The sequence below is a fragment of the Lonchura striata genome, chromosome 8, assembly GCF_050655825.1.
Source record: "Lonchura striata isolate lonStrDom1 chromosome 8, ASM5065582v1, whole genome shotgun sequence".
Classification (NCBI taxonomy): domain Eukaryota; kingdom Metazoa; phylum Chordata; class Aves; order Passeriformes; family Estrildidae; genus Lonchura; species Lonchura striata.
Genome location: NC_140710.1, coordinates 14,458,990 through 14,485,383, shown reverse-complemented (window position 1 = coordinate 14,485,383; position 26,394 = coordinate 14,458,990). Strand labels below are relative to the sequence as shown.

General features: G+C 40.1%; 1 protein-coding gene across 2 annotated transcripts; it reads left to right on the top strand.

Moving 5' to 3' along the window:
• The first annotated feature begins 3,212 nt into the window (after nt 1-3,212).
• On the top strand, nt 3,213-26,119 carry LOC110468760 (vitellogenin-2). Of its 2 annotated transcripts, none has more exons than XM_077785422.2 (35): nt 3,213-3,332; nt 3,447-3,467; nt 3,563-3,714; nt 4,980-5,231; nt 5,747-5,908; nt 5,999-6,147; nt 6,746-6,896; nt 7,001-7,158; nt 7,245-7,410; nt 8,243-8,368; nt 8,706-8,924; nt 9,860-10,077; nt 10,212-10,309; nt 10,584-10,708; nt 10,818-10,919; nt 11,548-11,667; nt 11,744-11,933; nt 13,521-13,614; nt 13,729-13,914; nt 14,467-14,611; nt 14,742-14,961; nt 15,040-15,215; nt 15,559-16,356; nt 16,850-16,900; nt 17,741-17,827; nt 18,869-19,081; nt 19,171-19,313; nt 19,614-19,752; nt 20,241-20,376; nt 20,810-20,996; nt 21,316-21,404; nt 22,395-22,492; nt 23,259-23,418; nt 24,812-24,973; nt 25,831-26,119. In XM_077785422.2, exons 1-35 carry the CDS (start codon nt 3,263-3,265, stop codon nt 25,947-25,949), a joined length of 5,682 nt encoding a protein of 1,893 aa, XP_077641548.2. In that variant the 5' UTR covers nt 3,213-3,262; the 3' UTR covers nt 25,950-26,119. The 2 variants fall into 2 exon arrangements, with proteins under 2 accessions (XP_077641548.2, XP_031361400.3); XM_031505540.3 differs by having other exon boundaries at nt 3,214-3,332; nt 14,739-14,961.
• The last annotated feature ends 275 nt before the right edge of the window (nt 26,120-26,394 follow it).

Sequence of the window (26,394 nt, the reverse complement as noted above, 5' to 3'; positions counted from 1 at the left end):
GTGACTGCAACTCTCCATGGCTGAGGCAGGATCCAGATGCCACCAGGGGCTGCTGCTGTTCTACTGTGTGCTCATGGATGTCCCACTGGGACTATTAATTTTGTTTGCTTTACTTGGGCGCTTCTTCACCCTGGTTTTCTTTATAAAAGTAACTTTTAGGCTAATAATGCCTTGAAGAACAAAATAACCAACCTGTTTAAACTCTTGTTTCTGTCTATTGAGTGATTAGCAATTAATAAACAGTTTTTTGGTACTAATTTTTTGCTTTAGAGTTCTGTAACCCATCTGACAGAAGTAGGAATATGTGTGAATGTCTCCATGGAAGAACTATCTAACTAACTATGCTAGAAAGGTGTATCAAGTTGAGCCCTGAGCTGGCCTCAGACTTGGTCAGGAAGTCTGGATTACAGATTCAGTCACGTCTGTGTAAAGTAAAACATAGCTAGAGTTTTTGGATTTCGCTATATACAGTGCCTGAAAAGATTTTAAATCTGAAACTACTGCTAATAATGGTATGAATTCTGCAGAGGGTGACACTGTGGTACTTAGAGCTGTTGGAAACAGCTGCAGGATCTTTCTTACTCAGACTTGAAGAGCAAAGGGGGAGACTTCCTGCAGGAATGTGATACAGGTTTGTCACTTCACATAGGTGTATATTTGAAATAATCTAGTCAGTGGTCTTAAGGAACAAGAAGTAGAGACTCTCAGCAAGTGATGACAGTACAGCTATTGTTAGCTACTCATGCATGGTATTGAAAAGATGAGTGGTTCTCTTAAACTGTGGTGTTTCACAAAAATCTTTAAATGCAATATTTATTGCTGCTTTTTCAGACTGTGATGAGTGTCATTTACCATAAATATCAGTCTGATTAGGTATGAGTACTTACTTTCCAGGATTATGCTGGAGCTGTTAATTTTTCCCCCTTTCATCCCCAATGGCTGACACCTATACAATATATAGCTCTTGCAATACAGACTGTACAACAGAAAAACCTAATTCATTTTTCTTAAGAGAACCTTCTTCATACAAAACAGCTGTCTTCCTACTTTGGAAAACTTCCACCAGATTCTGCAGGCATGCTGTACTTCACTTGTATCAGGACAGAAGAAAAAACAGACTACATTCTAACTTATTTTCTAGGGCTTGTTCTGTGTCCAGGTACGTTTCAGCCAGGTCAAGATAACTGATATATCTAGATAATAGCAATTGAATAATGTTATTCTTGAAAGGAAAATGGAAGGATATGCACAATAATGGCAATACTGTGCATGTTGAATTAGCTTGGTTATTGTGCAGGTGCAGCTTTTTTTTAAGTTTGCAGTTATCTCTAAGCTTTTGCTTTTGCCTTATAAGGCATCTTGGTTTTAGATTTTTTTCTGATTTGCAAGAGAAGTTGATGAGAAGATATGAAATGTTGACATAGTTTTATCAAAAAGCTGACCTCAGAAGAAGTGTTCAGATTATCCAATGATTTATTTATTGCTTTCAGAAAATACATCTGATATCTAATGTTCACTATGCCCTACAAAGCTGCACTGTAATGAAAACCTAAGCTCCCATGGTATATATTTTTATTGTAGTTTTCATGCTAACAGTATTGATGTTTCTTCATTCATGTTTTGAGTTGTACAAGATGCACAACTATTTGGAATGCATATGAGGTAAGTTTGTTTTAAATAAATATTAATAAAAAGTTAATTACAACTGTATAAACGAGCTTGTCCCCTGAGGCACAAAACATACTTGTTCCCTTGAACACTATAGATGATAGATAATAATGAAAAATAATACATTTCTTGCAAGTGTCCACCCTTCAGCCTTCAAATGTCTTCTAAGTGAACTGAGTGGCAGTTCCCAAAATAGTTTGCACAGCCTGAGGTGGATTTACAGTCCATGTGGAATCTTGTTGAAAAAGTCAAGACCTATGGGACTGACAACCCAGGAAGAACACTTGCTAATGGAAGATTGTAGAAACCGCTGAAGTAGAAAATAAACGTTCATTTGTGGGTGTTAAAATAGCATTTGCCACAAAGCACACTCCTGTGGTTAATCCTATAGCTATAGGAGTTGTGGGAGTAGGAAAAGTGTCTGATTAACCAGTATGTCATAGATGTTGAATTTGAATGGGATTCATAGCTTTTGTGTGACTTCAGGCACACAATAAACTGTAGAATTTAAGCTTCTCCTTCAGAAACATCCTCCAACTCAAAAGCCCCTGTGCATTTTTCTTGCCTTTTATTGTTGATCCAGATGCCACTCAACAGGCTTTGGAAGACTGTCACTTCCACGTGGAGGAATGAGTCTGGTCAATCCCCCAGTCCCTCACCATACTGGAACAGGCCAAGCATGTTTGGTGCATCTCCACCTGCCTCCAGGGCCCTGGGGTTTCTAGAAGAGAACCCCTGTGTGAATGTGTGCCTGGGCTCTCACTGTAAAGCCATGGTGAAGCTGGCTGCAAGCCTGTGTCTGTTCAGGTAATTTGGCTGCGTTTTGTGAAATGCAAAAGTTCTAGCTGACCTGCACTCCCATTCCCCCTGCTTTGCTGGGAGGAGTCTGGCTTTTAATTGTTCAGATTTGGCTGTCATTTACCTTGAAAGATAAAATATTTACTGATGGCTTATGAAATCCTTGTTCATTTATAAAATATTCCTGGTCATTGTGACCAGAGCTGAAAGGACACACTGATCCTCTGATTTATTTGAATAAATATACATACCATATATATTTCATTAGGTTTGCATTAGATTGTTAAATGTGCTTTGGTGCACATAGGAATATAATAGCAAGGGGCTATCTGTCCATGTCTGCAGGGGCAGCTGGAACCAGTGCCAAGGGAAGGGGAAGAGCACTGTCAGTGTGTGATACTGACTCTGTTAATTGAGCTGCTATCAGCTAGATAACAGTTTGGGTCAGGTACCAGGTCAGAATAACCTGAGCAAAATCAGCCTAATCTATGGCAGGACCAAATATCAGCAGCCAACTGTGACACAACCTAGGAGATTAAGTAATGTGTTTGTTGTAAAATTATTTTAGGTGATCTTGTAAAAGCTTATCAGGGTAAGTAGAAACTTTTAAACAATTCAGCAAAGGGCTTATGAGATAATCAGTGAGATGCCAAGGTATGACTTGATTTCTATTATTCCATCTGAAGAGACAGTATGATTGCAAAAAAGGAAGTGTTTACATAAACTGATAAAAAACTTGAGAATTCAGCAGAACACAGCCACGTGTTCCTGAGCTTTCTTCCATAAAAGTCTCACCATGTCTGGCACAGCCCCATTCACCTTCACTATGAGGGGAATCATACTTGCACTAGTGCTCACCCTTGTAGGTAAGGTTACATATCCCTTCTCCACCTTTCTTTTCCAAATTTTCCTTAAGTTCAGTGGCAGCAATTGGATCTAGATTGAGCATTACTTATCTGGTATTTCTTCTCTTTTTGTAGGTAGTCAGAAGTTTGATATCGGTAAGTAAATTTCCTTCCATAACCTGCTTTCAGTGAATTTGCTGTTATTAGAACGTGTTTAGAAGTATTGTGAAAATGGCTATTATTTCCCACAGACCCTGGATTCAGTAGCAGAAAGAGCTACTTGTACAGTTATGAAGGCTGGGTGTTGAATGGGCTTCAAGAGAAGAATTTAGCCAAAGCCGGCGTGCGCCTGAGCTGCAAGCTAGAGATCAGTGGGCTGTCAGAGAACATCTACCTCCTCAAGGTACCACACCTCCTAAACGAGCAGCAGTGAGCTAAAATCACACTTCTAATTGCATCTGGCTGATGTGGGGTGTAGGAAAGCTGCAGGAAACACAACTGGAGGCTTATCACTGTAGCTATCAGAGAATGATCTGCAAGCTGCCGTTTCAGAGGTGATGAGTCACTTACCTGTGCTGGGGAAATTGTTTGTGGCAGCTGTTCCTCAAGGCTTCCTATTGGAAACACAGATGATGGGGGGTTGCTAGAAAATGGCAAATTAACTGAAGACATTTAAACCTGCTCTAAGATTTTATTCTACTCTTAGCACACGTTTCTAACTCCAGTGGGATGCCAGGACTTGGGTGTGTAAAATCATTGTCATGAAGGTAACCAATAAAAATAGATTTAAAAAGTGATAAAAGCTAAAGATAAAAAGTGATACATGATAAAGGTAATATTAAAAATTGAAAATCATCAAAAAGGAGTATGTAATAATGTTTAGTGTGATGTCAGCAGTGGTAGGACCTGACTCAATTCAAAGTAAATACACTTCAGAAATGTACTTTTACCCCTTTAATTCAGTTACAAATCAGAGGTTCTTTTTGGAATAATGAATTCAGTGACAGCTCTCACCAGTTTTATTGAACTGTAAATCTTTCAAAACTGGGGGCTAGGGATTGCATTTCACACTACAGACTTTGTCCTGAAATTCTTGTATGGTGTGCACCAGCCTGTGCTCTGAGGCGCCTAAGCTGGCAGTAACTTTGCTAAACCTATTGAAATTGTTTCTTATTTACATTGTATCTCAGTGTTTATAAATATATTGTTCATTGTTAAAATATTTTAGTTGATTTAAATAACTAACAAATATGAAGCAAATATAGTAATTAGTTTAGTCAAAAAAAAACTTGTATAGGAATATGTTAAAATGAAACATTCTAAAACTGCACAATTTTTTTTTACATTTAGAATGGTATATGCTTTTAAAAAGCTAAATCTAAAGCAGAATGTTAATTTTAAGGCTGACAAAAAGGGAGACCTTATTTGCTATGTAACTACTTCTGTAAGATAAAATAGTACTTTTGAGCAGACAGGATTTGCCCTGGTTTTACAATAGTATAAGCACAAGACAAAAGAATAAACTGCTGTATGATTTTCCAAGCCTAAATTTGGAAGAAAAGAGTATCTTGCTAGTGGTTATATTAATTTCTTCCAGTATGTTTAATATGTTTGCATATTTAGTATCAAAGAGGTTTTATTCACCTATGTATCTTGATTTCCTCCCAGATCCGCTCCCCACAACTTGAGGAATACAATGGCATCTGGCCCAGAGACCCATTCACTCGATCTTCCAAAATCACCCAGATGGTTTCCTCATGCCTTACCCGGCCCTTCAAGTTTGAATACAGCAGTGGACGAGTTGGAAACATTTATGGTCCAGAAAACTGCCCTGATACTTGCATTAACATAGTGAAAGGAATACTGAACATGATACAGATAACCATTAAGAAGTCACAGAACGTGTATGAATTGCAAGAGGTGTGTTTCTTTCCATTCTAAAACTATTTTGCTGAAAGGATGTGTTTTTTCTCTTTAGCTGGTCTTCCTCTGAGTTTCTGTCTATTTGCATCTACCTTTATATGTTTGTAGTAAGGAAAAGGTGATTTTCATTCATATAGAAGTAAATGTGTCCATGTGTGTTTAACAAATTGCCTGGGCTGAATTCTTTCTAAGACATCTGTCTTTAAGTCTTTTAGAACATGCATTTCTTTGGAGAAAAATAATTGTTATCCATGAATTTATTTGTTATATGGCTTTCATAATACAGCTGTTTGATCAATTTTATTTGCTAATTGTTGATATTAATTGATTACTTTTTAAGTTTAAACTCTGTCCTCTGACCGAGTATTGCTCACATACCTGTTATATAGTTCAGTAGGAATGATTGCATGTAATAGTAACAGATTAATTGAGAATCTTCATTAAGTAAAACTTCTCACACAGTGAAATCCTGATATAATTGGAAAGTCTCATTTTCTGTATTCATCTGCCAGGCTGGGATTGGAGGTGTTTGCCATACAAGGTATGTCATCCAGGAAGACAAGAAGAACAGCCGAGTCTCTGTTACCAAAACTGTAGACCAAACTAATTGCCAGGAAAAAGTGGTGAAGAGTCTTGGAATGGCTTACATCTATCCCTGCCCTGCTGATGTGATGGTACGTGAGGCATGAAAAGATCTTCCTAATTACAAACATGGCCACTGTGTTCCCATTTATTCACTCTTTGGGTCTCCTGTTGTCCTGCAGAAAGAAAGGATCATCAAGGGGACTGCGGCTTTCTCCTACAAACTGAAGCAGTCGGACAGTGGAACCCTGATCACAGAGGTGGTGTCTCAGCAGGTCTATCAGATCTCACCATTCAGTGAACCCACCGGTGTCGCTGTCACGGAAGCAAAGTAGGTGGGATGTGGGCTTGCTTCACAAAATGAGAATAATTAGAGGTTCTATCAGTCCCCTTCACCCCAGCTGAAGTGAAATGACAACTGAGCTCCACAGCAGTTGAATGGAGATGTGTAATCATACTTGGAGTTTCCACAGTCCAAAAAGTTCAAAAGCAAACCATTTTTTATTTGTACCCTGGTAAAACTGGCATTACAATTACATGGAAGAAAAGGAGACAAGCTGTTTTGTTTGCTTATACCATAAGAATACAACTTTACTGCTCTGTTTATTCTGAAAAGGGGCTAATTTGTAGTGTCAGGAGGAAGATGGTACATGTAGAAATAAGATCATTCATTAAACCAGGTCAGTAGCTCTCATTCAGCAGACAGCAATTTTGCTTCTCCTCAGAAACAATTTTGTTGTAGATAACTCCAACACCATTTTGTTCTAGATAGAAGGCTTTATTCATTAGCAAAATGTTTTCTTTTGATAAGAAAAACTTTCTAAAGAATAAAACAGTTACCATCACAGTATCACTGAACCAGCAAACAAACAAGGCACATGGGTGCAGAGAGATAATGCTTTTCTCCTGTGACTCTTGTCTCTTGACAGACAGCAACTCACTTTGCTGGAGGTGAAGAGTGAGTGGGGGAGCTCCCCAGACATCTCCACGCAGAGCTACGGGGGTCTTCGATATCAGTTCCCAGCAGTACTGCCACAGATGTCAGTGCAGCTCATCAAGACCAAAAACCCTGAGCAACGGGTATTTTTTTCCAAATTGCTTTTCCTAATTAAAAAAAAGCAAACCACATCATAAATTCCAAAGACTGTAATTATGCATTCCCTCTGTCTTGTGTTTTGTAACAGATAATCGAAACGCTGCAACACATAGTCCTGAACAACCAACAGGATTTCCATGATGATCTTCCATACCGTTTCCTGGAGCTCGTCCAGCTCTGCCGCGCTGCAAGCGCTGACACCCTTGAATCCATCTGGAAACAGTGTTCAGATAAACCCCGCTACAGGTATTTCATGGTATCAACCTGTAAGAAAATCTGGTTTTGTGACAACTGGGAGCTAAAATGAAGAGTTTTTAAAAATCTATTTGCAGGCGATGGCTGCTGAGTGCAGTTTCTGCGACGGGCACCACAGAAGCTCTCAAATTCATTAAGAGCAGAATCCGCAGTGACGACCTGAGCTACCTGCAGGCTCTTCTGAGTGTTCCCTTTGCTCTCCATTTAACAAAAGCTGATGAACACACGGTTTCAATAGCAGCAGTGAGTAAAGCCATGTGAATCTTTCCTGTCTCACAGCAAAAGGAATGATAATCAACCTGTGATTAAGTACATTAGAGGCTAGATTCTCCTCTTGTGTGCACTAATATTGTGGAAACATTGACCTGTGAATTTCTTTTGGCATAGCGTTTATTAGAGGATAGTTCTATGTCTTCATTTCTCTATATTGACATAAAGCCCTATTCTTATAAGAGCTTCTGGGAATAATTCCATTTTAGTTTGCTGGGATCACACAGCATGCCTTCCACAGACAAAACTTTGTCCCTTTGATCTCTTACTTCTGAAACAAATGATGATTGGGGTGTTATGTCACTTGAGCATCTCTTTCAATTGCAAACTAGTCCATGAAGTGGAAAATGCTGCAGAAAAAGTATTAGTGCAAACATCAAATATGTTGACACAATAATGAACCGTCTATTCTGAACAGGATTTTTGCCATCTCTAGCCAATACTCTTAAACAGGAAAAGGGGAAATGACTGAAAATGCATCATTAATATAATTGAGTTGCACATTTTTCTAGAGGTATTCCATTTATACATTGATGTTTATTCATAATCCTAATGTTTTCAGCATTCAGTTGACGAAAATCAAAATGTAGCTCTGTAAGCTTATATGTGTATAAACTAGTGGGGAATTAAGCTCATAAGTAAAGCTTCAAAATATAATGTCTACTTTAAACATACTTTAATTTGTTTGGATGAGAACAATAATCATTCTGAAGCTGATCCCTTCAAATAAGAGCTGGTGATTTTCCTGCTCTGAAAGCTTTGTGAAGCACTGTATTAAATGACAAATTAATTTTTTTTTTCACAGGATTTAGTGACAAGTTCTCGAATCCAGAAAAATTCCGTGCTTCAACAGCTTGCTAGCTTGGGATACAGTTCTGTTGTGAATAGATACTGTTCTCAGACCTCAGTTTGTCCTAAAGAAGCTCTGCAGGTGGGCAGCTTTTTGCCAAGTTTTTTGGGTTTCTTTTTAATAGCTTGGTAATATTCATTATATTAGATTAATTCTCTTAAGATACAATACAAAAAGGGTAACTGGAAATGTAAAAACACATTAAGGTTTTTTCAGAACAAAGGTATCAAATATTTGTATCAATGCAGCCATTTGATTCATCATTGGAAACACAGTTTTCACATTGCAGGGGAAAATCCTGAGAGAAACCACACTGATTTTATCAAAGCCAGGTGCTTTATTGTGGTAGGCTTTTCAGTGGGCAGGGGGGACACTGTGGACATTACAGTAAGAAGATTGAACTGTGCTTTGTTTACAGCCCATCCATGACCTGGCAGATGAAGCAATCAGCAGGGGCCGCGAGGACAAAATGAAATTAGCTCTGAAGTGCATTGGCAACATGGGAGAACCAGCCAGCATCAAGCGCATCCTGAAGTTCCTTCCCATATTTTCATCCAGTGCTTCTGATATCCCCATCCACATTCAGATTGATGCCATAATGGCCTTGAGAAAAATTGCTTGGAAGGACTGCAAAACAGTATGTAGGATCTGGTAGATTTTCTTTACTTAGTGAATTAGAATATATACCATAAGCATATTGATTCTAATGGTATTATGTGTGGATTCAGCATGTTTTTTTCAAAAAAAGATTATTTTTAAGAACAATACTCTACAGTTTTACATACAGCTGATGTTTTCTGCTAAGCTGTAATGATAATTAGTCAGTAGGAATCTTCCAGAAGGATATCCAGTACTGTTGCTTTTAACATCTGTGGTAACCAAGTCCTGTGCTAGTTATAGATACTGGATACTTAGCCACCTAAAAGTCAGACATGTAATTTAAATTGCCTCTGTAATCAGGAGGAGAGACACTTGCTGTTAAACTCCTAGGCCAAATGTCAGCATTGCTCTGCCTCTTTTAGACCCTTCCCTCGAGGCTGGATAAGTCACCATTGACCCCACACTGAGGTTGCTGTCACAGAAAGTATAGGCAAGACTTTCAGATGGTTTAGGTATAGGACCTATATGAGAAACCATTCACTGAGACTGTCTTTGGTGAACTCCTGAACCCTTTTAAAACTGGTCTAAAATAGTGAAGCATGCTCACCGAGTCAGTGGAGTTACTTCAGACAATGAACCTTATTATCTACATTTTTTTCTTGATGTTCACTGATATTTGAATGTCAGTAATGCACAAAGCAATGCTGATGCCTTTTGGATTGTCATGGGTTGACTCAATACATTGATAGATGGACATTTATTTCAGGTTGAGTGTTTTCATGGGGCTGTTCCACCATGGTCCCTTCAGTTATATTAGAAAAATTATGTGGAACCCCACAGTAAAAGAGATCAGGAAACCTTTCTGCAGGGATAATGATCCCCTCTCCCATATTTTCTGTGCGTTAGGTGTGGATCCAGTTTGCAAAATGGTTTCAGTTATTGGTAATTCCAGCCCCTGTTTTGCCTCTGCAGGTGCAGGGATATCTCATCCAGATCCTCGCCGACGAGTCGCTTTCGCCTGAAGTGCGGATGATGGCTTGTGCTGTTCTCTTTGAGACCAGGCCTGCCCTTCCCTTAATAACAACCATTGCCAACGTGGCCATGAAGGAGAGCAATTTGCAAGTGGCCAGTTTTGTGTATTCCCACATGAAGGCTTTGTCCAAGAGCAGGTTGCCATATGCATACAACATGTGAGTAGAGACAGGAACAAAGCAGGTGCTCTTCAGCAAATGATGATCTGCAAGTGTTGACACGTGTAGTCAGTTTATTTACTGACAGGATGCAGCTTGTTTCTGGATACTATTACTTTTCTCATTTTGTTTAGATCTTCAGCTTGCAATATTGCCCTTAAGCTGCTGGCCCCCAAGCTGGACAGGCTGAGCTATCGCTACAGCAAGGTCATACGTATTGGTGGTTACTTTGGTAAGTGATTCAGCGATCAGAAAACTTTCACTTCAGAAATCAATTCTTAAAATATTAAGTACTTTGGAGAAATATGGCATCTTTGTTTCAGTGAAAAATTAAATTAAATGTGAGACTCATATTTTTAGAGTAGCCATTTGATAATTTCTGCCTAAACAGAGTTCATGTAATGATATATCTTAAAGTTGACAGTGGTAAAAGCTGGAGAAATATGATCTTGAATGACAAACAGAATGGTTAGAAAAGATATGTCTCTTGTTTTCTCCTGCCATAGATAACTATAAAGTTGGTGCTGCTGGAGATATCCTTGTTATGAACAGCCCAGGAACAATGTTCCCATCAGCAATAATTTCCAAGCTGATGGCATATTCTGCAGGGTCAGTGGCTGATTTGGTGGAGGTAAATATTTACCTAAGTCAATAATAAGTCTAATTAAAATTGAAACTGCTCACAAAGTTTCCTCTCTGTAAGCATGTTTCAACTGCTCCTTCTTATGCTGTTTTGGTAGGCTGGTGTCCGTGTGGAAGGCCTCACAGATGTCATCATGAAACAAAATATCCCATTTGCTGAATATTCCACATACAAAAAGATAAAGGAGATTGGAAAAGCTGTAGGTATTTTCAGTAATACAATGTGTGGGTTATGTGAAGGGGCATTGGTGATGCTTCTCTAGCTAAGCCTTCTGTCAGGAGGTTTGACTACTCTCCCAGGAGTCAGCTCAAGTATTTCTGTGAAGGAGAGATGTGCAGTGGGGACTGCAGGGGACACCTGCCATGGCTGCAATAGCTTCTACCAGTTTTTGCTCTGGCTCTGCCTCCTCCCTGCCTCAGAGATGGCTGCAGGAGGAGCACAGGAGGGAAAGGAGTAGCAGGCATTGCAACACAGTGTGTCACATACCTGGCAGGCTTCCTTCTCCCTCCCTTCATCTACCTCATCTAATTTACAAGAATATACCTTTGTCTTCAAGAGAAAAGATTTTTTTTTCCTTGCAGTGCTTTCAAACTGGGTTTAGTGGTTCAGACCCTGTGTGTGAATGTTATTGTATTGGGACACCAAACATTTGCAGGCATCTCAATGGTGGAAGAAAGTGTGACTCATGCTATTTACAACTGGAAATTTTACCAAGGAGAAGGGCAGCTTGGTCAGTGATGGGCTTAGTTACGGGTGGTTTAAGATGAATTATCATTTATGAAGTGTTCCATTAAGAAACTTTGCTTGTGTCTTTATCTGTTATCCAGCTGCTGGGATGGAAGGAGCTGCCAACAGAAACCCCCTTGATATCAGCCTACTTTAAACTCTTTGGCCAAGAGCTGGCCTACATCAACATCAATAAGGAACTCCTACAACAGGCTGTGAAGGTACCAGGGTCCCCTACTTCCTTCGCAGCCCTGGCCATTGTTACATGCCAACCTCCCGGTGCCTGTTTTGCCGCAGGCTGTCCTGGAGCCCGCCGACAGGAGCGCGGTGCTGAAGAGGCTGGCGGGGCAGCTGCGCGGCGGCGGCGCGGCGCAGTGGACGCAGCCGCTGTGGCTGGGAGAGCTGCGCTACATCGTCCCCACCTGCACCGGGCTGCCCCTGGAGTACAGCTCCTACAGCACCGCCCTGGCCCGGGCTGCCGTCCGCGGTGAGCCGGCAGCGCCGGGGGATGCGGGACAGGGGCTGAGGGGGCTGGAGAAAGAATTGGAGAGCCGGGAGGTTAGAAACAGAACCAGGTTTTGGATTGGAGAGTGGGGCAGGGAAGATGTTTAAAGAGAAGCTGGATGCACTGATTTGTGCATTGCTTTTGAATGGATTGAGGACAGAGGAGGTGAGATGAGAACCTGGGAAACCAGAGAGAGAGGGGCCACAACATTCAAGGCCAAAAAAAGGCAAGAGCTGCCTGGGGAGCTGATGCAGACATGGGTAGAAGGGTGTGGTTCCTGAGAGCTGCACACACAAGCTGAGGAGGATTCAATGTTGATTCAAAAAGAGAAGAAAATTGAAAACAATGAAAAGAGCACTGTAAGTAACATTAAGAAGGCAGGAAGAGAAGAGGACCTGTGAAAAGAAACTGGAGTTCTCTTTCAAAAGAATAAATATGCAAGTGCTAATCCTCATCAAGAAGTTAATTCAATGTTCACACTGTGAGTTGCGCAGCAGACTTAAATTAGGCAAGAATGACTCTAATATCTGCTGACACCACATAAAGAATGAAGGGCGATGCACATGTGTTTGTGCATGTACCCACTCTTTGCTGGGTTTTGGTTTGTTAGTTTGCTTTAGTAACATCTTTTCAGCTCTGGCCCTTTTGGGTGTCTTCTGTGGGACTTTAGTGTTTTGTTTTTGTTTTAATAACAACCTTGTAGCCAAGTTGGGGAGGTATGGATTGGATGAATGGGCTACAAAATGAGTGAAGGTTGTCTGGGCTGCTGCTCTCCAAGGGTAGCCAACAGCTGAAAATAGAATTGGTGACTTGTTAGGAGAAACCTTTCTCTGCCATTGACACTTGTTCACTGTCTTCTTTTAAAATTTGAACTTTGTAAAAGAAGGCACCCTCAGGATTTCTGTATCAATATTAACACTGAGTTGGTGGGAGCAGTTACTGCACTGGGGGGTCAGGCTGCCACTGACAGGCAAGTGTGTAGGCTGGGCATCACCCAGATAGAGAGCAATTATACAGGAAGGGCAGGACCACTTGGTATGATAAACCTGCAAATGTGCCCATGTGGTGATGAAGGCCAACTATGTCATGGGGTGCAGAAGCAAGAGCAGAGCCAGTGTGACAATTTCCTCCTCTATGTAGCACATTTGCAGATGTATCTGGAGTAGAATGTCCAGTCCACAGTACAAGATGTTCACACTTGATGTGAGGAAAGATTGGAGAGCAGAGGCTGTTTAGCCTTGTTCTCTGCATTCACTGTCCTCTGACTCCCCGTGTTTCTGAGATTTTAATGTTACATGAATTATCAAACTTTCAATGTGGGTCTGCTCTTCATTTTCTCAGTATATTTTTATTTCCATTTTCAATATGTTGCATCAGAACATAACAGGCTTCCTCTGTGTTTTCAGTATTCTTCAGAATCATGAGAGTTCTCATGTACCCCAAAGTCTGTCCTGTTTTCCAGCCGTATTTGCTGTACTAACAAAAATACTACTTCCTACTGAAAACTGCTTATGTTCAACTCCTTTCTTTCATTTTTATAATGTTTAAATATTGTTCTTGCATTTGCAGTTGATGGAAAGATAAATCCCCCTTTAACTGGAGATTTTAGACCTTCACAGTTGCTTGAATCCACTTTGCAGATTCGTTCTGACATAAACCCCAGGTAAGGCAGGTTTCTAAGGCTTTCCATGTGAAGGAGGTTTTTAAGGGAAGGCAGAACCACATGGGTGAAAATTACACCTGACTTCTTACACCTGACTGCTGCACTCTGTTTCAGCTTATACATACAGAAATTTGCAACAATGGGTATCAACACAGAATACTTCCAGCAAGCTGTGGAAATTCAAGGCAAGGTCCTCGCAAGACTTCCAATGAAGTTTGATGCCAAGATAGACATGAAGCTGAAAAATATTAAGATTGAAACAGATCCATGCCATGAGGAAACTGAGATAGTGGTTGGAAGGTACAGTAGCATTACTTCAGAATATTTTGTGTTGCTGAAGCTTGGCAAAGTTCACTATTACTGACCTCCCACAGAGATCTCTAGATAGGCAGAGTGACTCTTCAGTGTGTAGCAGAACCTTTGGGATAAAGCAAAATGAAGATAAATAGAGTAGCTAAAAAACAGAAGATACCTGAATTATTTAGCAGTGTAATTTTTATATTAAATTATTTATTATTTTATGTTCTTATTATTTTTTTATTATTTCATTGTCTTTTAAGGATTTAGATTTATATGTTTGAAAGAATATTTTTAATGTTTTGGAAATTTTGTTGAAATTTATCCAGACTTTGAAAACTTCCTGCAAGATAAGAAAATTATATTTGTCATGAACTCTTTTTTGTTTCCAATAATATAATATTTTGTTTCCAATATTTATCTTTCTACATTCATATATAATCCCTGTGTTCAAATATCTTACCTCAGCGCTGTCACATGATACTGACAAGGATGTATTTAATTCAAAGACCAGGGGTTGGAATAATTCACCATTTTTTGCACATATCTCAACAGACATAAAGCTTTTGCTGTATCAAGAAATGTAGGAGAGCTAGGTGTTGAAAAGAGAACTGCAATTCTCCCAGGAGATGCTTCATCAAATATTGTCGAAGAACCTTTCAAACCTTCAGACAGAGCTTCCAGTGAAGATTTCACAAAGGTGACCTATTTTTTTTTTTTTTTTTGCTTATATAGTAATATTTACCCTCTCTGTAATGGATGTCTGTAGTTTTACTCTTGCCTATGACACACTCCCAGTGGTATTCACATCCCCATCTCTAATGCAGCAGGAAGCTGACAGCACGTCAAGGAAACGTGCCTATAGCTCTCAAGAGGATCTTCGCCACGTCGTGGGAAGAAAAACTCATAAACGAGACATTTGCATCAAGCTGCAGCACCTTGGCTGTCAGCTCTGCTTTTCCAGAAGGTCACGAGATGCCAGTTTCCTGAAAAATACCTATTTGCACAGATTAATTGGAGAACATGAAGCTAAAATAGTCTTGATCCCAGGTAAAATACTGAGCATCTTAGGCTAGTCAGTGCTATTTGAAGCGGTATAACTTTCTAATGCGTGCAATTGGTGTGTAGTTGAAACAGATGCTGATTTTGACAAAATCCAGCTGGAGATTCAGGCAGGATCCAGAGCAGCTTCCAAAATAATTAATGAAGTAAACACGGAGTCAGAGGAAGAGGGTGAATCATCTCTGTATGGGGACATGAAAGCTAAACTGAAGAAGATTCTAGGCATTGAAAATGTGTTCAAGGCAAGTGACTTTGAGTATGGCTGTGGGGAACATTTTCCCCTAAATGTGGGAAAGAATTAGAAGTACAGTTTGCTGGCATGGAAAAGAAAGGATGCCAGTGCCCCATGCTAAGGTATTGCTCCTATGGAGTGCATCCAGCAAGGTGGGCTGGGCTGGAATTCAGCTGGACAGAGTGGATCTGAGGGAATTCTGCAGCTTCTACAGTGAGTGAGGCAGGGAGGGGGTTTTTCCTTGAAAAGCTGGTGTGACACACCAGCTTTGTCTGACACTCACAGAAGTTTTACTTTGTAAAAATAGGACCAAATGTATTTTCTCTTATGCATCTCTTGGACTTTGTTTGCAGATTGCAAATAAAACACGACACCAGAAGAAGCAACCTTCAAAGAAAGAAAACACTGTGCTTACAGAGCTTGGGGCAGACCCTGATAAAAAACATCCCTCCAGCTCATCTTCTGCCTCCTCAGCTGTCTCCTCTTCCTCATCATCTGCTGTTTCTCCTCGTCGTAAAGAGGCTGGTGATGAAGATGAGAATAATCAAGAGGAGCAAGTGAGAAACAAAGATGCAAGCAGCAAGAGCAGCAGCAGTAGTGGCAGAAGTAACAAAAGCAGCAAGAGTAGCAGCAGCAGCAGAAGTAGCAAGAGCAGCAGCAGCAGAAGTAGCAAGAGCAGCAGCAGCAGTGGCAGAAGTAGCAAGAGTAGCAGCAGTAGTGACAGAAGTAGCAAGAGTAGTAGCAGTAGCAGCAGAAGTAGCAAGAGCAGTAGCAGCAGCAGTAGCAGCAGTGATAGAAGTAGCAAGAGCAGCAGCAGCAGTGGCAGAAGTAGCAAAAGCAGCAGCAGCAGCAGCAGCAGTGACAGAAGTAGCAGCAGCAGCAGTGGCAGAAGTAGCAAGAGCAGCAGTAGCAGCAGCAGTAGCAGCAGCAGTAGGAGCAGCAGTAGCAGTGGCAGCAGCAGCAAAAGCAGCAGCAGCAGTAGCAAAAGCAGCAGCAGCAGCAGCAAGTCATCAGGTCATCATAGCCATGGACATCACTCGAGGCATGTGAATAGCAGCAGCAGCAGCAGCGAGTCACTGAGCCACCATAGCCATGAACATCATTCAGGACATCTGGAAGACAGCAGCAGCAGTGCATATTCCAAAATATGGGTAATTTTATCAGTAAATCAACTGGTGCTACTAATGCTTGTGAATCACGCTCCTGGTGGTGGCTGGCTTTGCATGACAAATCAGGACATTAGGAGTTGACCAGTAAATTTTAGCAACATAAAATTGAAAAATTTATTCTACAAACACACCTGCAATTGTTGGCACAGATGACTACTTCATCTCGAAAGTTCCACAAGTTTGTTGAAAGTTTTGTTACTGTCAGGAAATGTTTTTGGTTTTATTTTTTTTTTTTTTGACAATTAACTGTCCATACACATTGCATATTTCTGTCTTAATTTTGTGGTAGAAACATTAATGCTCTATATAAATGACTTCATCTTGCATTATGTGCTTGTGACTAAGCATACAGAACTATGTATGAATGATAATCAGTAAATTTCTTATTTAATTTCCAGTTCTTAGATTTTCATATAATTGCAGCATTTCTTTGCCTATGAGACTTCTAATCTTCTTGGTTTTGTCATTTTCAAAGGAAGCGCGTGAGATTTATCAGTATCGCTTTAAATCAGCACACAGACAAGAGGTGAGTTTTTCTTTCCTCTCTAAAAGAAGTATTGAATCTCTCAAGAGTCAAATGGAGACTTTAATGGCAACTTGTTATCTTTGTTGAGGAAAATTGCAGTACTGATAACATTAGAACTGTGGTGGTCCTTCTGAGATGGGTAAAGACAGAGATCCGTGCTCCCTTTTGTGTGTGCACATGAAGCCACCTGTGATTCTGCAGAGGAGATGCAAAGCCTCTTCCAAAGCAGTAAAACAGACTGGAGCTGCACACTTTGGAGGAACCATCAGAAGCTTGGCTCATTTGATTGGTTTTGATCACCTGGTTTCTTGGGTTGGAATCACTGCAGGTACACAGTGAGGACAGTGATGTGGACAAATGTAGGAGGTTACCTTATTTTATAGTATTTTGGTTGAGGAGATTCTTACTAGGGCATGAGCCAGCCAGAGCAGTGTACTTTGTACTAGTGTTCCTCAAAATTCAGTTGGTCCATTCAGTTTAGCTTCCAGTTCATCAGCCCTGTGCACAATTTCTGTTCTTTCATGTTGAAGTGAGAAGCTGATTAAATTTGACTTGCTTTGGTCCATTGATACTGGTCCACAGTGAATTCTCATCTAGCTTTTGTCCTTATGGACTGTGAAGAGTTAGATTTGTTTGGGGAACAAGACTTTTCAGAGTCAGATCCTATGTAATAAGCAGAACAAAGCCTAATGCAAGTCATTAAGCTGCTCAGGGTTGGAACATACTAAGTGACATGAGAGAGAGTATTGTTCAGTACTGCCTCATAAAATTTCTTCAAGCATGCTTTAAAGTTACCCTCTTTAGCCTTTTGTTGTTTGATTTTTTTTTTTTCTTTTGCAGTTCCCAAAAAGAAAACTTCCAGATGACCAAATTAGCAGCTCACAATCCACTGTCAGATCCAGTCATGCCTCATCTCGAGCTTCATGGGTTAGTTTTCTATCATTTTTAGGGGGCTTTGACAGCTTGGAATAATGTCAGAGTGGTTGTGCACTGACAGTAATTGTATATAATAATAGTTATAATAATAATGGGAAGGGAGAAATGCCAACCTCTTGAGTCTCAGGTATCAGTCAAGATGTGCACCATAGTTCCCACATGCATTTTCTACTTGCATCTCAACCCTTCCCTCATGGAAATCCCACCCAACATATGCCTGCAGAGACTCATTTTGTGACCTCTGCAACCTGAAGGGAGATTGAGGTGCTGCAATGCCAGTGTGAGGACATTGTTGGTAGCAGCTGAGGCTCAGAGCAGCCTTAGCAAAAGGCATGTTCCAGAGGGGCCATGGAGCACCTGGGCCCCTCACCACCAGGCAGATGGGTGCAGGCTTGAGAATGATGGAGTGAAGATATTGAAGGTCATGGTGCACTTAAGGCTGTTCTCCAAGGGAAGGGGTTTCTGAAATTGAAGAAAATGTCCAGGATTATGGAAAATGTCCTGAGTTGCTGTGCAAACACAAAACCTGACTGGCCCACAGAACTCACAGCCCAAGTGTGAGAAGAAAGCCAGCACAAAACACAGACAGATAAACAAGAGGAGATGAGCTGGGGGATGTTTCTGCTGTGGGAATGAGTGATGCATACAACTGACAGCTGATGTTCAAGCTGAACTACTTTCTTTTATTCACAGGCTGGATACTAACAATAAAGCCCAAATCATATAGTCATTACTGTATTTTAATTATATGACTATTTCCATGGTATCAGCTGTAGCTCAGGAACTGGCACAAATTTTGGCTCATAAAAACACAGTGATAAAAGCCATCTGGCATGCAGAGGCACGTGCACATTAAAGACATATGCATGAGGTTTTATAGGCATGTATATATGTGTGATACATATGCTGGTATATATTTGTGGTTCAGTTGTTTATTTTTTCATTTATACATCTAGATCTCGCATCTAAAATATTCCATGGTAACTCTTCTATAATTATATGTTTTGCATGCCTTCTCCCCCTTCTTCTTAGCCAAAGTTTTTGGGAGATGTTAAAACACCAGTATTAGCAGCTTTTCTGCATGGCATCCGTGATGATAAGAAGATAGGAGGCCTCCAGCTCGTGGTGTATGCTGATACTGACTCCATCAGGCCCCGGATGCAGGTATTTGTGTCAAACCTCACAGATTCAAGCAAGTGGAAGCTCTGTGCTGATGCTTCAGTCCACAATGATCACAAGGCAACGGTAAGGCTCAAAACTGGCTTGTACAGCTCTGTATGCATCACAGGAATGCTCCAGGCATTAAAAAATGCACCATTGTCCCTCCATCACAGGCTTACCTGAAATGGGGACGGAATTGTCAGGACTACAAGGTTTCATCTGAGCTGGTAACTGGGCAGTTTGCTGACCACCCTGCTGTACAAGTGAAACTGGAGTGGCCTAAAGTTCCTTCCAGTGTCAGATCCATAGCAGAATGGTGAGAATTGAGTCTTCAGTGACACTTGTCAACAATACTGGTCAACTGGGAAAAATCAGCATCTGCACACGAGGTTCTAGTGGCTTAAGTACTGGCTGATACTTTATCCTCTGAGGAACAGATCTTTTCTTTCACTGAGCACTTGAACAAAGAGTAGAGCAGAGAGTGAGTGTGAGGACAAAACCAGGGATCCTGAAGACTATTATGCTACTTACACACAGGTGTGAGATAATCTAGCTGGGATGTGTGCAGCCTTTTTTTCATCCATCTCAGTAAATCTTTCTGATTTAACTTTTGAAGGTTTTACAAGTTTGTCCCTGGGGCTGCATTTATGCTGGGATTTTCTGAAAAAACAGACAAGAATCCTTCTCGACAAGCCAGGGTGATCGTGGCTCTAACTTCTCCAAGGACATGTGATGTTGTTATCAAGCTTCCTGATGTAATTATGAAATGTTTTTATCACTCTTCTATTTTATTCCTAATAGAAAAGTGTAACTGTTTAATTACATTGGGTCAATTCTGAGAAGGAAAAATTAAGTTAGCATCAGTTTGAGTGCAAATGATGAAAATTACTTTTATATGTTTCCATCATTGTAGTATTTCATAGAAGGATGTCTATATAATGATTCTTTTCATGGAGAGAGACATGGGTATTCATGACATGAGTTTCCATCCGTAGTATCTCCATAAGCATTCACCTCATCACCTTTGAAAGGGAGTAATTAATTCTCTCCCAAATAATACCTGAATGACTACTCTCATACCATCAGAGAAAACTGAGCAAAAGCAAAAGCCTCATGGACAATGAATCAGATGAGTTATGTTCATGTAAAGTCTTTGCAATGAAAGTAGAAGAAGTAGGAAAAGAAATTCTAGCTGTTTGCTGGCACAAGTGCATTTTGAATGTGCTTTTGAATTCCTTTTCAGGTTACCCTCTATGAAAAAGCCATGAGGCTTCCCCTGTCACTTCCTGTAGGTCCAAGGATACCAGCTTCAGAGCTGCAGCCTCCCATCTGGAATGTCTTTGCTAAAGCCCCTTCAGCAGTGCTTGAGAATTTGAAAGGTCAGAGTCTAACTGGGTTCAGAAGCATGACAACTTCAGTCTCACAATTTATTTGGACACAACTTCTAAATTTTGCTGGCATTGTTTATCTCCCATTAATTAGGAAATGTTCTGTAATAATGTGAGGATGGTTCAACTCAGAGAACATATTGTGCATGTAGTACAGAAATCACCAGCATTTCAGAGATCTAGTTACCAATTATCTGAATTGATAAAATTTTAGATTTCTGGCATTTTTTTTTTCGTTAGAAGAAATTTTGAAGAATTTATAGGTGCTTAGTAGCCAAAAGTCCCTGTAAACCATATGAAAATATCACACAGTGAAAAAAATACAAACTAAAATAATATGGCACTAAAAATAAAGCACACCTTTTAATGGCTTTCTCTCATGGAAAAGAAAAAGCTCACTGGCATTTTTTTTTTTTTTAACCAGCTCAATGCTCAGTTTCCTACAACAAAGTCACAACCTTTAATGAAGTTCAGTTTAACTACACAATGCCAGAAAACTGCTACCACATCTTGGCTCAGGATTGCAGCTCTGACCTTAAGTTCCTGGTGATGATGAAGAATGCAGAAGAAGCTGTGAACCTGAAAGCAATCAACATCAAGCTTGGCAATCAGTAAGTAACTTCTGCCAGATGATGGGAGCATGAGGGACCTCAATGTCCACATTTAGCATGAGAGCAGCTCCAGTCTGAGCTTTCCTGCAATGATTAGCAGCCCATGATGTTTCAGCACTCCCCTTATTTATTTTCCATGCATATTGAATGTGATGCTCTTATCCTGCATCTTAGGAGACAAGAGTACCCCTGATGTAATTTAAGCATTTGAAATGAGCTTGTGCTCTGACCAGTGGCATTTAGTGAGCAGGAAATGTCTCTGTCACTGTGGGTGTGTGGAGGTGGCCCAGCCAGGCTGTGAGCACTCTTGTCCTTGCAGTGAGGTCGATATGCGCCCTGCCAACGGACGGGTGAAGCTGCTGGTGGATGGGGCTGAGAGCCCAACAAACGTGTCATTGACATCTGCTGGTGAGTGATGCAGCATATGCTGTTCCATTTTCACTGATGTTCGAGGAGAGAGAAGGAATCTGTGAAGGAGATTTGATCAGTTTGTATTCAATCACTGTTTCTTTGGTTTTAAGGCAATATTTAAGAATAAGTACTTAACTCACTTGCAGAGGGACACTTATAAAGATTGATTAGTGTGAAGCCTAAATAAGCAAGATGTAATTAACATGAAGATCCCACCTTTTTGTACATCATGGCAGGTTCTGTTGTAGTTCTAAATTTCAGATGGGTTTTGGCTGTGCCATCAAATTTTGCTTGATGAAAACTTTTTGAAGTAGGGCTTTTCTAAAATCCACTTCACATGACTTTTATATTGATGTTTTTCCTGATTTGATTTGTAGGTATAAATTTGGCTTGCATTCTGCCAGGGATAGGTATGGAGAGCTGGTGAAACAACCTGCTTGATTCTCCCAAAGCAGGAATAGTTCTTTTCTATGAAAAGTACAAGAGGACCTTATTTCATCCTGTACTGTGTAGTCAGGGGCTATATACAGTGTGGGTATTCTGACTGTAGAGATGCAATATATGGATTGGCTAAATATTGCTGAAATTGGGTTAGCATGTACCAGTGCTGAGCTCTGTCCTATTTGTTATGTACTTGGGAAGTGATAATTGTGCTAGAAATGGCTCCAGTGACAGTCATGGTGTTCCTCATATTTCCATGATCTGCATGACTACAGAGATACTAGAGACAGCTCAGTAATGATTTATAGACATAAATGTTAATAAACTCCCAAAAATTAATAAGTCTGTGATCATTAACATTCTCTTCCAAACTTTTACAAACACCCATTTTCTATGTATGCCCATTTCTACATTGCTTTGTTCTATATTTTTGTTTCTTGAATAGAGTAGCTGAGGAATTTTGAAGAACATTTTAGAAACATGACAGTTGCTTTTTTCTCTCTTAAAGAAGCTAGGTTTGGTTTTGTTTTTTTTTTTTTCTTCTAGGTGCTTCTCTCTGGATCCACAGTGAAAATCAAGGGCTTGTACTTCTCGCCCCAGCCTATGGCATTGATAAACTGTACTTTGATGGATACACATGCAGGGTATCATTCTTCTTCTTCATAAGATTGGGTGTTAAGAAATTTCCATTGAATTCCATTAAATCTCTATGTATGAGGGCGAGGGTGTACAGTGGCAAAGGCAAGTGTGTGCAGGGCACAAAAAACTCCAAAGGGAAGATGATGCTACAACATTGCACAGTCCTGTGTGTGAGAAATGAGAATCTTTGTGTGAGATTATTTCTGAGTGTGAGAAATGAGAATCTTTGATCAACAAAAGTATTCTGTTCTTGCAGTACAGATGTGTGTTGGGAAGTGGTTCTGTAAGTGTACACCCTGAGTCAGCAGTGCCTTTGCAAGAAAAATTAGTTTTCAGCTTCTGACACTGTTCTTACAGCTGTATAATTCTTCAAAACAGCAAACATGCAGTCATTCTTTTTAGATAAATGAGTGGTTTAAAGTCTGCACTGAAATTAATATGAAGCTGGAATGTAAGGGGTTCATGTCTGTCTCTTGTACTATCAAAACAACCACCAGAAAAAAGCTTCAGCATATTAATAGTCCTAAAGCATGAATAACTTAACATCCTAGACAGGTACAGTAGGTTATAAAGACTGTATCAGCTATAGATTCTGCAGCCCCACAGGAGTTTGGCAGCTGACTCTCAGACCCTTTTGAATTCTTATCAAAGAGATTTTAAATGTTTGTACATTACCTTATGCTGGAAGGGACTTGCATAGCAAAAATGTGCTTCACAGGTATTATTATTTTTTTTTTACTTGAAATACTTACTTCTTCTTTTTCCTTCAAGATCCAAGTTGCTTTATGGATGGCAGGGAAAATGTGTGGACTGTGTGGAAAATATGATGCAGAATGCAAACAGGAATATCGGATGCCCAACGGATATGTAGCTAAAGATGCAGTGAGCTTTGGGCATTCTTGGATTTTGGAAGAAAGGCCTTGTAAAGGAGGTATGCAAGCTCTAATAAATTTAATATAATATTACTGCACTTGTTCAGGAAATATATAACCTGTTCATAAAATTTAAAATCCATATATATTTGGAAATAAAAAGCATATTAGAAGATTCATTATTAGGTCTTAAAATTACTTACAAGTTGAGAAAGAAATAAAGAATCACAGGTTAAACAAGCCAAAATATACAATTTAGTTGAAGTTCAAAAATAAGATGAATCAAAGTCTTTGTTTCTGTTTTGAAGTATTTTAGATGAGGATTAGAAAGAGGATAACATTCATACAGACTGCTTTTATTTAAGCACAGCTGCATTTTCTGGACATCAATTTTCAGTAATTAGTCCATCAAAAAATCAGATGGGGATTAGTAGTTATTATCATGGCTGACCACCTGGTTTTTCAACCAGTGCAACCTGTCAGACAAAGCATTCATGTTTTGTATGTACAAAGTAGATGAGCAGTCCAGGGACTTAATTACATGGTTGAAATAAAAAACCTGCATTTTAAGTCTTTCAGTAGATTAGGATCTTATGGTGTGCAGCTCTCAGCTGAGGTTATGATGCAACATCACACCACAGTGATGGTGTGGCTTGATGAGAGCAGGCACGTTGCATCTGTAGAGACTTGCCCTGTGGGAAGAATGTCCTCAGTCCCTGGAGGTGGCTTGTACATGTCAAGCTCTGCATTAGCTGTTATTCTTCAGTGTTTTTGCCACAAATTCTGAAAAACAAACTTGATTTAGATGGATATGGAGTCCAGATGCACATCCACAATAATATTCCTGTGGCTGCTGGGGACCACATTCTGTTTCCATTTAACGTAAGGTGGAAGCTGCTGAAATTTGAAGACATAAAATTTATATCTAGGAGTAAATTGTGGTCTGTTTAGCTTTTCACTTGTAACTGTTTGTCTTGGGAATCCAAAATGGGATCAGTATTACTTGTTGGCAGCAATGACTGTTGCTCTCTCTCTGAGCAGTTCCATGTCTAAATGACATTGCTAATAATGCAATTTTTTAGTGATTAATTTTATTTGGTCAGAAATCTCCCCCTTAGTTCCACTGCTGAATATTCAGCATTTTAAAATGTGGTTTGACAGCTATTCAGTAAGGCAATTTACCTTGAAAAATGTTTATTAGAAAGTACTATGTTTCTATAGCCTGATCTAGAAGCAGAGCAGTTGCGTTTGAAATTAGCTTTCCAGGTCTCCATATCTAACAAGCTGATTTGAAAGATTTATCCATCAGTAAAGCTTCTTCTTTTATGGCCAAAACACAGTTTTCACAGAGGGAAGTTGTTTGCAGATTGGCAGAGTTGGCAGATGGGTCGTTCTGGGGAGGTGTGGAGCTTTAGCGTGCAGGGTCAGAAGGTGTTGTGGTGCCTGTTGCAGCGTGCAAGCTGCGGCACTCCTTGGTGAAGCTGGAGAGGACGGTCCAGCTGGCCGGCGTCGCGTCCAGGTGCTACTCCACGGAGCCCGTGCTGCGCTGCACCAAGGGCTGCTCCCCCACCAAGACTGCGCCCGTCACCGTGGGCTTCCACTGTCTCCCTGCTGGTAAGGCAACAGAAATCCCACTGGAGAGGAGCTGAGCAAAAGTATAAATAGATTGTCACTTGATTCGGTTATTCCACTCGAAAAACATGAATAATATAATATTGCAATAGGTAGGTATAGACTTATTGCCCTACTGAATGAAGCCCTTTCCCTGTTTATTAATATTCATATTCCTTCAGTGAGGGAGGTGGTTTTCTACTGTACATTTTTTTTTTTCATTGTACTGGGATTTAAAATCTAAACTGAATTCTCCTTCATGGTGCTTAGGTAAGGTAAAGGCAGGACAACAGCACAGTCAGCATTCTGATTCAGCTGGAAAGCTGTGTACAGCAGCCTGTGCAGGCTGAGCCATATAGGACTCCAAAACAGGGATTCCTGCCTTGCATTTTTTATCTATCGCTGCCTTTTGGTGTGATCCTACTTCACTGAGCTGATTTAGGTACTAGAAGGGCAGGTGTGGACAGGATTCTTCACACAGGTCCAGCATTATAGGAGGATTTATTTTCTATACATTTATTGTATATTATAAGTCATTAGATAAAGAAGATATAGATTATATAGAGCATAGAATTGTATCTATTTTCCAATTTTTTTTTCTTAAAGATCATAATACCCTTTCCTAAATGTATCATTAATAAAACTCTGCATGGAAATAATAACTTTCAAGGTAGAACTGGCTTATTAATGAAGTGGGTTTCCTGGAACATCTCTGTGTGACTTAGGCAAATACAAATATGTAAATCAGTGAGGAACAGCCAAGCCTGTTGTAACTAATAACTAATGCATGGTAAATGCTGTAGCCTGCAGAACTACTTGTGAAGTAAATAGTTTAATTTTCATTTCTTGCTCCCCATCAGATTCAGCCACCGGCCTGACAGACAAGCAGACGAAGTTTGACCAGAAGTCAGAGGACATGCAGGACACTGTTGATGCACACATAGCATGTTCTTGTGAGAATGAAAATTGCAGCACATGAAGCTGTACCTTTGCAGCATAGGAGAAAACATAAACACTTTCATATTTTTATTGTGTGGTGTAAAAAACCCTTGTCTTAAGGAATAATAGACACTAAATTAAGTACTCGAGGATCTTGTATGTGGAATCTTCCTAAGTAATTTAAAGTATTAAACCTTATTATTGTAGAAACTGTTATGATTGCCCATAAATTTCTGATTTCGTAATAAATCCATGCATGGAAAAAATTGTGACGACTTCCTTACTTGGTGGTGGAAAGAGAAGGTCTGCATAGGTTTTCCTTATCCCCCATTTTGTAGACTTCTTGAGTTTGTGGCTGTCTTCTGTGCACCAGGGTTACACTGGGAATTGGGTTGGGTAGCTGTGGTACTACTCCTGCTTGTACCCCCAGTGCTTCCTTCCCTGTGCACCTGCAGCAGGAACTGATCACCTTGGTGTGATGCTGC